At 43.7% G+C, this 12,440-nt stretch overlaps 1 protein-coding gene across 1 annotated transcript in view; it reads left to right on the forward strand.

The window, feature by feature from the left end:
- COL4A2 (collagen type IV alpha 2 chain) overlaps positions 1-12,440 on the forward strand; it is a 181,700-nt gene that overhangs the window by 41,746 nt on the left and 127,514 nt on the right. Inside the window, exon 4 of the mRNA XM_036250136.1 lies at positions 8,407-8,487. Coding sequence (XP_036106029.1) covers positions 8,407-8,487 — 81 coding nt within the window. The remainder of the gene's footprint in view (positions 1-8,406; positions 8,488-12,440) is intronic.

A 12,440-nucleotide genomic window follows, 5' to 3' on the forward strand; every position in this document is an offset into this window, starting at 1 on the left:
TCTCATTGCTGTGTCTGGGGGTCCATGCCAGAAAGCCAGGCCTATACTAATGACCCTTAAGATTTGGATGGTGCAGAAGACTTCATGAAGTACATCACTGAATCTTCCCAACAGACCTAGGAGAGGGCTACTATTCTCGTTTTGTGCAAAGGGCACTGCAGGTCGGAAAAGTGAGGTCATTTTTCTACCAAGACTATCTTTTCCATATCATGACTCTCCTGGTCTACCTCCAACCTCACATGTTAGGAGCTTTCCTCATCCTTGAGTTTAGCAACTCGAATGCAGTCTGTCATTTAGCCTACTTTACATGTCATAAGCATAAATAACATAATTTGCTAGGACATTCTGGCCCTGGCCTTTGGCCTTTGGCCTAGTGCACTCTCTGACTTGCCAGCAGCCTTCCCAGTCTGGTCAAATTCCTGAGTCATTGTGGGTTTTTGGAGCCAGTCCTACCTATCAACACCCAAGCCCCAGAGGTAATCTTGTCAATAGCAAAATCTGTTCAGAAAACACCCCAAGACTGAGCTACCTGAGAAGAAAGAGAAGGTGGAGAACTGTTGGCTAGTCATTGCTCATAAAAAAAACATATACGTATGCAAGTATAAAAATCATGTGGCTTGTTGCTGGTGACTCAAGTGAGGGCGCCCAACACAACACCTTCTGGTTATGTCTACTGCAAAGGTGAGCCAGGAGGAAGAATGATATTATCCCTCAGGTATTTACCTGGGCGAAAGCAAATGAACTCCCAGAGGACATAAAGACTGTCATCCTAGAAAGACCTTCTGTTGCTCATCGTCTCTCATGTGAACCACTGTCATCCTTTCCAATATAACATCCTGCCCTCCCCTTTCCTTCCCCGAACCTCCTAGCCCCGTAAGAACAGGCAGCAATTCAGATGTAACTGCACTGGACCTAGTTGATGCTCATTAAAAGTCCGGTTGAGTAGTTCATTTTAAATGGGTGAGCACTTGTATCCATCTGTTATTTCACCACCTCTAAATGTGGCAATTTCAGAACCATCTAGAGTGAACACATTTATTTGGGATGCGCTTAAAATGCTATTAAACAAAGGCAACTGAATTGGCTGGATTTCCCACCCAGTTTCTTGGGAAGAAGGGTTTTGTTCTGTGTGGAGTGGCTGTGATCTGCATTTCCTCTGCTATACACTCTGTCTTGCTAATACTATGTTAGAATTATTTCCTTAATTTCTAAAGCTGCATGTGCGGAAATGGCTTATATTTCCTGTTTTGATAAACTAATAGAATTTTACTGGGGAACTTGCTCTCAAGCTAGCTTTCTTCATTGTTCGCCCCTTTTTGGATTAAAAGGATAACTAAAAAGTCTTGCTTGACTGGACTTGTGACAAAGACTTGTATAGATTTTTTTTTTTACCTTAAATATGAAAGATGATTACTTTTTTTGCAATAAGAAACGGTTGTCTTTTATGTCAGTAAGAATGGGTTATTCGATATCCCTCTGTGCAGGAAGCTTGGGTTAGATGCTGGGGGCAATCCAATGGCAAAATATCTGTAAATTCCCTACAGAGACTTGATGGAGGACAAAATATTCTTTGTTTTAGGACAAATGAGTTTTGTTCTTGCATGTTCGTATAAATTTGATTGATACTCATTTCTTACGTGCGAGTTGAGAACAATGGCAAGCTTTTTTTTTTTTCATTTATATATATTGTATCAACTTTAAATGACATTTACATCTGTAGAAAGCTGGGTACATGTCCGTGGATTTGTTCTTTTAATACACAGGGACGGTTCACGCTGGTTGTTACAGAAATAGCTAGTCAGAAAGAGTCTAAACCTTTTATGTGTTTTATTTTCTGGCATTCAACTTGCTAGTTAAACCTATTTTTAAATGTTCTAAACACGAGGACGAATCTGCCACGGGGAGGAGAAGTGACGCTGAGCAGTGTTCTCGGTGTTTTTAAACGGAGCCACGCCTCGGAGGCCTGCAGAGGGGTACCCCGTCCCCCGGCGCAGAGGAAGTGATCCCTAATGAAAGCAGCATGATCCTCACTTCTCCTGGTGCCAATACATGACACAAATGGGAGGCAGGGCCAGCAACATGTGGGACCGGATGTTCCCTTAATTCCGCACCTGCTACTATTGGTCTCTGCTCTGACCCTTGACTGAATTCCATTTATAGATGGCAGAGCAAAGTCTCTGCTGGCAGCCAGAGAGCCGGCCGCTCAAGGCACAAAATTCCCTTCGTGACTCCGATAGGCTTCTGGTTCGGGAAACTAGAACTCAACTGTCCTTGAAAGATTCCATCATTGTTATTCTGACAGAGACCAAAGACTGACCAAGGAATCTAGATCATGCATCTAGGGTGATTTGGATGTGCCTACGAAAAACTGATTGCCCATGCTAGTGGATGTCTTTTTGAGTCTTTTTAAATGTAATGATGGTAGGATTTGGATAAGGCTCCCAAGCGAAGACTTCCCATAAAAAAGCTGACCAAGAAATCCCTTGCTCAGAGCTCTCCTCGTTGCCCCTGGAAACCATGTCTGGTGCATTCCATTTGAGTAGAGTATGATCCAAGGTTTCTAGAAAATGTATCTTATGCCTTAACATTGCCAAATGGCCCTGAGGGGATCCAAGTCGTTTCCAATTCCTAGAATTTCAAATAGCACAGCAGTACTGGCTACCAGCTCAGGGCAGGAAGAGTCTGAAGAAGGATGTTTTGAATATGGACAAGAGGATGAAACATTTTCTGGCACTCTGACTATTTAGAAGCTTGGCCACTGAGTCCTGGGTGCTCAGAGCTTGTCTAAACATGCCACAGGTGGCTGGGGTCAAAGGGAGCCTGGGGGCCGACATTTTTCGAGGAAAGATATGCCTGAGTCCATTGTGGGCTTGAACACACCGAATCTGTAGGAAATACTGCTTTCTGTTCCACTCAAAGAGATGGCTCAGTGCTGTACAGTTCCCCATTGTCTCTGAACAAAGTCTCTTCACAGTGCCGGGCCCCTCATCTAGTGCCGTGCTCCGCAGACTGCAGTGTGCTTACCTGGAAACCCGTTAGAAAGCAGGTTCTGATCCAGTGAATCTGGGGTGGCCTCTGAACCCCTGACTAGTGCCGAGCTGGTGCTGAGATTGCATCCACACACCACCGCGGGAGTGGAAATGGTCTAGAGGAAGAATAGCAGCATTTTAAGCATGGATTGTCGATTACCCCTTTGGTGTTGTGTCTGAGTCCCTGCCTCTAATCAATAACCTTCCTTCTCTCTCTCCCCCTCCCTGTGTCATTGGTGACACTATTTTCAGGCAAATATCCCTCAGACTCTGTTCATTGTCTTCACCGTGCACTCCCTCATTCTCGTTTCTTAGTGCCCATGGCTCTCTAAGCTCCGCTCTCTCCCTGGCCAAGAGTAATTGTGGCAAGGATTACTCATTCTTTATCTCTTTCAGGTGTAGCCCAGAGACATTCCCAGTCTACGGTCTTCGCATCTCTAAGCTGCTTTCTATCTTATTTTTCAAAACTTACCATTTACATTTATTTTTCAAAACCACTGTCCGTTCCACAATACTTTCTGAGATATCAAAAGCTTACAGTGATATCAAAGTTGACATTCCTTTCTCTGATTCTGCAGTGCCTCTCCTAACTTCCTCAGTTCCTCTACTTTTTCCAGAAGGTATAGATGAGTCTACTGGGGCCTAGTCTCTAGGTTGGTGGATGACCAGTGAATGTTCATTTATCTGCTGAAGAAATTAATGATTAATACCCCCAGTCAAACTCCTTCCACAGTTTGGAAGTTAGATCCACAGTTTAAATGGTCAAGTATGTGGGTAGCAATTGAGATGGCTTCAGTTGAGCAACTGGAGATGTCCCACACTATCTTTGTCCTGGATTATAAAGTGGCAGTGGATTGAAATTGAGTCCTGGGTCAGGACTTGGGGGATATGGCTATAAGGGCATCCTGAGGGTTATAAGAAAAATGGTTTCAAATTCACTCCAATCCAAGATGTTTCTGGTTCCCTGATGATAATAATGCAGAGGTCTTGCTTTCGTAGGCCTGGAGATGAGTTGTTCTCTATCTGTCCCCTTGGCAATAGCAGCGAGGGCCTCAGGTAAGACTGCAGGGAGGTTCTTCTTTGTGAGGTAGGCCCATAAGGAGAAGGGAGCACAGTGGAGCCCAAGGGAAAGAGCCCTGGCTAAGGTAGCCCTGTCTGTTATCTGGTATGATAATAATGGGATCACCATAATTTATAGTATGTAGGTTTCATTGTTTGTTTACTTAATTTTCATCAGCTTGTTTACATGATGCATTCCCTACTTTATATCCAGCACAGCGCATCGCCCAGAGTAAACATTCAGTGAAGAATGAAGGAAGGAACGAACGAACGAACGAAGGAATGAATTTGCAAAGTGGAAGGGTGGATAACTCATATTAGTTTGGAATTAGGGGAGTTAGGTCATCTCTCCCTGGTGCAGCTGAAGGAAGCATGTGGCACAGGCTCCTCTGTGGTCCTAGAGGCTGATGTGAGCAATTTCTGTGTGAATATGAGACCCACAGGACTTGTGCATGTTAGAGTCACACATTCTCCAGCGGGGTAGGAGCCCTTACCAGTTTTCAAGGATCTTCAGCATAATTGGTCTCTTGAGCCATGAGCCATTTTCTGCCCCGGGATGAAGGACTTCAAAACAAGAGGGAATGTTTGGCCAGCTCAATTGAACGGGTGGGGCATGGCCCATGACAGTGGACACGCTCCACACCTTAAGCAGGGTTCATGGGAGCCTCCTGGCCCTGGGAACTGCATCTCCCTCTTAGATGCTTAGACAGTGACCTCAGTGATCTGTAGGGGGCCTTGGGAGAGCATGGTTTTGAAATATTGCTCTACACAGTGCTACCGAAAGGAATTCAGACTTGAAGTGAGAAACTATTAGAGGATTTAATGGATGGTTCTTAGAGAACCTAAACGGTACAGGAGAGCATGCCTTCCTGGAGACTCTGAAGTTGTAGATCTGGACTAGAGCTAGCTTGTCACCTTGGAGGGTAGGGTGGTGGGCAGACTTTGAGGTAGATGCAGGGTGAGAGGAAACTAGACATCTCTATTAAGAAACTGACAGGAAGGAGGATCGTGCTTTGTCCGTGAGTTGTGCTGAACAATAAAAGCGAGGGTAGGCTAAAGGACTTGGAGCATGGGCAGTGGTTGGTGTGAGCTTTTAATAGTCCTGTTTGGGAGTGGGGTAGGGGCTGGGACACAGACATAGGATGCCACAGAGCAGTTCACACACTGCTCATCCAAGATCCAGAAGGGCATTTATGTCCTGAGACTGTTCCAGAGTCCAGGTACCATCAGGGGAATGTAGAGGCTCAGGTCTGAGATTTGTTCAGTCTTTAAGAGATGTCTGGCACACACGCCCTACCCTAATAAAGTAAGTGCTTCTTTTCATCCCAGGGATCTGACATTCCAATATGTGGTACTTAGGGCTCTTGTAGATGTTGGAATTCATAAGAGTCCCTTTGTAATATATGTAAGATGCTTATGGGAAAACACACACATGCCCCACATTACATCACACACAGACATGTACACATAGACACAAACAATACATGTGTGCGGGGCTGGAATTTCATAATAGAAATTGTCTGTGGCTCGTAAGGTAGAGGGCTACCTCTCGATGATGTATCCCTCACCTCCTGAGACAGGGTGTGTAAGCCACTGACACATAGTTGAAAAAGTGTTGAGACCAGGAGTTAGCGAGCCTTCAAGTCTTAGTTCCAAAAGCAAAGAAGCACTATTAAATGTGGAGCAGGTTATGAAGAACTCATTTCTATACCTAAATCCAGCATACTGCCTAAGCCTACAATAGAGTGTCTGTTGGATCAATTTGAAACCATTAAAATAATTTCAACCATTGATTCATATACAGGGATTTGGCAAGTGGCTCTAATATCAAAACTAAAAATAGCATGTAAAGCACCAGGTGGAGACTCTGAGTTTATGCTTTACCCATTAGACTGAGGAGTCCCCCTACCCCTTCCAAACAACTGGTAAATGAACTATTGCATGAACCAGGGATACCTGCCAACGGACCTGTTTATGCCACAGTCATATGTAATACAAAGTGTGAATATGGCAGCCATCTAGATTTCTCTCTTTGGTGCTAAGGGTGGTACATAAAACTAAGGGTCTAGCATGCAGCTGGATTTATAAAATCTAAATATTCAAAATCATGAAATTTAAAAATGAGCCCCCCTGCAGATAAACATTAAAGCCATAAAAAAAAACTGGCAAATGCCTAGAATCATATTTTGAGGGCATGAAAGGATTCTGCGTATGTTTACTCTTACACTGTGAAACTCACTCTGTTTTATTACCTCCCTCAGCACCAAAGAGAACCGAAAGGAGATTTGAAAGTCTTTCCAGGTTTCGGTTTCTTCGCAGGATTTGAGATTTTCCCATTTTTAAAAATCCTTTAAGGTAGTGACTGATATTAGATCAGGTAAAGAATTGTGATTAAAAACACACACTCCCAAATGTGAAACTTTCGAATGAGATCTCTCTACAAGGAAAACCTTGAGCGGTTGTGGAGGTCTAAGGTAAACTCTGGCCAGAAGGTTTAGAGTCCGAGCTCACTCGTGTGCCCACCCGAGTGTAGCTTCAGGAAGGCGACGCCAGGGCAGTTACAGAGGCGGCCAGGTAAAACGCCCACCTTTCCACGCGAACGTGCGGGGTCGTGCGAGGAGCGCGGGAGACGTTGGCATGAAAAACAGGCAGAAAGGCTTGTAGAGGAGTTCCCACATGGCCATCCTGTTTAGTCATGGAAACTTATCTCAAAAGAGAATGGAAAAGCTGTGGTGAAATAATTATGTTTAAAGTTTGAGTGGTTTCTGTTGTCTGGGGAGTGTTGCTTTTATGGGAAGGTTTGGCTCAGTGCACACCAGAAGCTAACTGTGCCCAGGGTCCTTTGAGTAGAAGTGCCTGCTGACGGGCAGTCTAGACAAGGGTGCGAATGGTGAGAAGCCGGACAGAGTCTCCTGTGAACAGCTGTCCTAACTCACGGGCCTGGGTGAGGAGGGGGAGGCAGGGCTTCGCTGATCAGAGAGGAGAGAGAAGAGGGTCAACCTGATTGCTATTTCCCGCTCAAAATGTTTATGGCTGCCCTGGCCGGTTTGGCTCAGCGGTTAGAGCGTCGGCCTGCGGTCCTGAGAGACCCGGGTTCAGTTCCCGCTAGGGGCGCGTACCTCGGTTGCAGTTTGTCCCCGGCCCTGGTCGGTTGTGCGGGTGGCAGCCACTCGATGTGTCCCTTTCACGTCGATGTTTCTCTCTCTCTCTCTGTTCCTCTCTCTCCCTCCCACTCTACCTGAACAAAAAATGGAAAAATGTCCTCTGGTGAGGACAAAAAAAAAATGTTTATGGCTGTGAACACAGTCTAAAAGGAAGAGCTCAAACATAGTCCAATCTCCAAGTCCACATTTTACCTAAACACCCTAGATCAAGGGCAAGAAACACCTTTGCCCCCTAATTCTGGTTGGAATTGTCCTTCAAGTTATCCACTGAACTCATTGAAGAGTTATAGCTCAGTCTATGATGAAGAGTTCTATTATGCCACCCCAACCTAAGTATTTCCCACCCTCCCCCTGCTCCTTACTGTACCTGAGCCTTGCTTACAGCAGGGAGGGAAGGAGACGGGCGGTCCTCTGCGGGATCACCGTGGATGTCATGGGACCTCTGTGATGGAGGTGGGGAGAGTTTGCCATCCTAGCAGGTATATTTGCAAGTTCTGCCTCCTCGTCAGAACCCCCTCCCTTTGATCGACTGGGCTCTGTGTTGTGAGCTAGAGGCCCAGAGATGCCCTGCAGTATTTAACTTAACCTGGAACCTTTCCTCCTCCAGGGCACATCCCCCACATCGCCAGGCAGCATGTAGGGCACTTTCCGTGGGCCTGGAGTTTCTCCTGCAAGCTAAAGCTCTTAACACAGTGTCCTTATGTGTTTACTTCACATGGGATCCCTGGATTCAGGGAATGTTCTCCTTCACTTTCCAGCCCAGAATCTAGCTTGGCACCTGGCTCTTAGTAGGCACTGAAAAGGGGCTTATTGACCATGGGATAACAACACCAACCAAGTGTGACCCTAATGTAAACTGTGACTTTGGATGATAATGACATGCTATTGTAGGTTCATGGATTTTATCAGGTGTCCACTCTGGTGGGGAATGTTGACAAGGGGGGAAACTGTGCATACGGGGACAGAGGTTGTATGGGAAATATCCGTCCTTTTTGCCATGAACCTGAAACTGCTCTAAAAATTAAAGTCTATTTGTTTTGAAAGAATAAGTAGCTGTTAGGTTCAGAAGCACTCTCAACAGATAGCATTATGATACGTGTTGTAGTTGAGTATTTGACCTAACTTTCTCTTTGCTTTGTGTTTGATTTTGGCAGGGTGTGAAGAAGTTTGATGTGCCCTGTGGCGGGAGAGACTGCAGTGGCGGCTGTCAGTGCTACCCTGAGAAAGGAGGGCGGGTAAGTCACTGCCTCACAGTGAATGTTCCTTCCTTCTACCCCCTGAGAAAGGAGGGCGGGTAAGTCACTGCCTCGCAGTGAATGTTCCTTCCTTCTACCCCCTGAGGAAGGAGGGCGGGTAAGTCACTGCCTCGCAGTGAATGTTCCCTCCTTCTACCCCCATTACAAAGGAAAGCACCTTAAATTGTCTGATTCAGTCAATTGCATCTTTTCCTGAGAAATGTAATACAGATGTGTTTTTCTCCACTGGAACAATAAATAATAAAATGCAAAATTGGATCAATGTATACTACTTTCTTAATACATTGAGAATAATACTAACTTTCTTAGGCATCTCTTCTCTTTTCATTGTTATGAATATGTATGTATATGCATATATATGTGATGCAACTATGTTTTATAGTTATTATTTTATACATAAATCTATATTTTATAAAAATATTACATAGAGAAAATGTAGTTACATTTATACTGCAATAGAGATATCAAAACTAGAGGGCACCAGCCTCATACCGCTGAGAATCATTCTAACTTTTTAAATTATTCTACTCATTTTCTAAATGTTCTTTATATAGCCTAGTTCATAGATAAGTAAGAGGAAAAGGTCACCTTGAATTATAACACCTGTTAGAATTTGAACTGATATTGGTTTTAGTATGTTCAAGCAAAGTGATTGGCTTTTTCTTCCATTTTCTTTAAAGCGGATGTTTGAATCTTGGCATTACCTATTTTTAAAAGATACTGTTTATATTTATACATTTAAACCCATGTCGGTGTGTGGCGGTGTGGGCAGCAGTATTTTGTTTTATGACAGAGTCTTTCTGCCTTGGAATCATCCATTTTCATCTAGGACCCATGCTTATCCAATGCCAGGTTGTGAGAGACAGTAGGGAATTCTTGCCGGCTTTGCCCTGTCATTGGAAACAAATTATTGCAGACCTTAGATGTTCCCACTGAGTTTCACCAACAGGAATCCTGATCAGTTTCTAAAGTAGCCAGCCATTCCTCATCCAGGACGAAGGACCACCTTGTTGGAGCTTGGGCCCTGCCACCGGGTGTTCTCATACATCCCCTCCTACCTGAGTCCCCTCCAAAAATCAAATAAGTTGTAATAGGGAACGCCTTAGTGAACGTGGTGGTTGCATTGACTAACGCATGACTAATCATTTTTGAATGGCACAGGTCACAGCTGAGGAGCTTCTTCCTCTAGGTCCAAGCTCCCATCTCCGTGAGCTGTGCTCCTCGCAAGTTGCAATCCTCAGAATAGTCTGTTGCTGTTGTTTTATTAATGGGTTCCTCTGTTTGGAGCGGGGACTTTATACTTCAGGAATTTCTAGTCCAAGACCTTTATCAGTATTTAACAAGGATAAGTATTTTTTTAAATATATAAAAGCCATTTCATGAGATTTTAAATGCCCCTGAGGTCCCTTGCTATAGATTTTCCCAGCAATGCTCTGGAGCAGTGATGAAAGTGTCTGACTGCAGAACTTAGCTGGCTCAGCCTTATATGGGCACAGGGAAGATAAATTAGTGGTATACAAATATCTGTGCAACTCGTCTGTGTGGGAGTCTGTTAGACTCTAGAGGGATTCTACATTCTTCTCCATGTGATCAGCCAAACAGAACCCAAACAAACTGAAAAGTTTACTGGGTCTACTCTTTTCACTTTGTACAATTATTTATTTAATACAGAACCAATATATTAACATTTCCCATGATGCTTTTACAAGAACTTTGTTCTTCACTAAAGCTAGCTTACTCTCATTATTTCAATAGATAAAACCACTTGCACAGCAATATACTCTTATAAAATGCCAAAGGTCTTTTCAAAGAGGTTATTAAAAGGAAGATTTCTAAGGGTCCCTAGGTCTTTCCAATGTAGTGAGTGTCTAGTACAGGCATTTAAACCTTTTTATTTCCCATCATCCCTAATTAAGAAAATACCTTGAGTCCGTTTCTATCCATTTCCAAGTTACGTAAAAACTTGGCAACTTCTGGTTAAATTGATTAGCGTGAGTAATTCAGAACCCGGTGTGGGGTTGACATTCCTATCTTCAGACAGGTTATTAATACAGATCGAATGAAGTTGAGATTCGGCAGTTGTCCGAGTAGCGTTTTGAAGACAGAGCCAAGTGATCCTCACTTTGGGGCCTGGGCTGCAGGCTGCCCTGCCTAGTGTTCAGATGCCTCTTCTCTTCACACTGCATAATGGTTCGCATCGTCATTGGTGCCGGACTTAGATTTGCACTGCGATTGGACCCTACAGATCCAGGTTGGCCTGTTGTAACAGCCAGTACCCAAGGCTGCCCAATAGATTCACTTGTGCCATTGAATATTAATAAGATAGTGGAAATGACTCATAGTAAAAGTAAGAAAAACACCTACTGGGGAGAGGTAAATGATGCCATTTATCATTTTCTATGGGGTAAGCCTAGTACATTACTGAAGATATTTAGTGTTAGGAAAATTGCATATACTTCATTAAATCATTTATTAAGTGTCTATTTCAGTTCTACAGACCTTGCATGTGTGTATTAAATATTTGTTGATTAGCAAATTCACCTAAATGTGTTCCTATAGAAAGCAGTACTATTTCTGACCTACTTGCAGCTTGATAGTATTTTTTCTGAGTAACGTAATACATAGAAATAGCAGTTGGACGGATTTTGCTATGCAGGGAGCTGTGTGCAGACTTTGTTCTTTCCCACAGCTTCCCCTGGGGTCCCTTGCTATATATTTTCCCCGTGGTGCTACTGCAGCAGCGATGACAATGCCTGACTGCAGAAGTCGCCACTCCCCAAGCACTTGGCCAGCTCAGCCTTATATGGGCATGGGGTAGAGTTCATTTGTTCCTCGCCATGGTGACAGCCAACATCAGAAACTGTATGTTACTGAGAACTTTTGGACTCTAAGCAAAAATCACAAATGTACTGTGGATTCCGATTCCAAATGAATTCTCATGTTACTGTATGAATAAGCTCTGTGTAAAATGTATCGAGCCCGATTCCCCACCCCTGAGTAAGTTGGTGGTGTATCGTCCCAGAGAGAGAAATGTTTCTCACAGGCAGAACTCCACACAGCCCCATGGATAATTCCAGGAAGCCAGTAGCTGGAGTAGGAAGAGGCAGGAACTGTGGCCCAGCTGTCTATACCTTCCTCACTCCCTGGTCAGAGCTGATGATCTAGCTAAGTCTGCTAGTCCACATTGCAGGGTAGGAGGCATTGACGTTGGGGGGAAATTACCTTTTCCAATCTGGGTACAGAACAGAACTCCAGTTTTCGAACTTTTTGATGAGTTCTTTTGCCAATACAGTAATCTTTTGTGTATACCTCTCTTGCCAGATGTTAACCTGTATGATGGGGATTCTCCAGGGTGGTGGGAAGGGACACAGGCAAAGATGAAAGAGGTTGGTCTCTCTGTTCTCAAGGGTTCTGAATCCTTAGTCAATCCTCTAACCACCTCTTCAGTTGTTTAGTAAATTGAAAAAATAAGTTTAAGAAATTACTTCAAACTTTATTGTTGTTGGAGGGTCTGTATTTCAAATAATCTCTATGAACTATATTGGAGTATTTAACAATTATGAGTGAAATTTCGCCGATACTACACAGTGTGGTATGCACAAAGCAAGTCAACAACTTCCCAGACTTTCTCCACCAGTAAATGTCATACAGTCGTTGATACCAGAGAAGCTGTCCGGCCCTCTTATCTTTTGCTGTTCTTTATCTTCTTTCTTTCTTTATACACTGTGAAGATGGAAGGTAGTTGAATGGAATGCATTAGATTGAATTCCTGTTATAGAATTTCTATGAAGCAGAGTGACTGCCACCGTATTATATGAAGATGAATAGCATGGAAAACAGAGAGGGCAGATGAGGCATTGATTAGACAAATACAGTCTTTGCTTTTGCATATTAACTCCTGTAAAAAGTTGTGAAATTCTCAGATTTTTCCA

The sequence above is a fragment of the Molossus molossus genome, unplaced genomic scaffold (genome assembly GCF_014108415.1).
Source record: "Molossus molossus isolate mMolMol1 unplaced genomic scaffold, mMolMol1.p scaffold_m16_p_9, whole genome shotgun sequence".
In the NCBI taxonomy this organism is placed as follows: domain Eukaryota; kingdom Metazoa; phylum Chordata; class Mammalia; order Chiroptera; family Molossidae; genus Molossus; species Molossus molossus.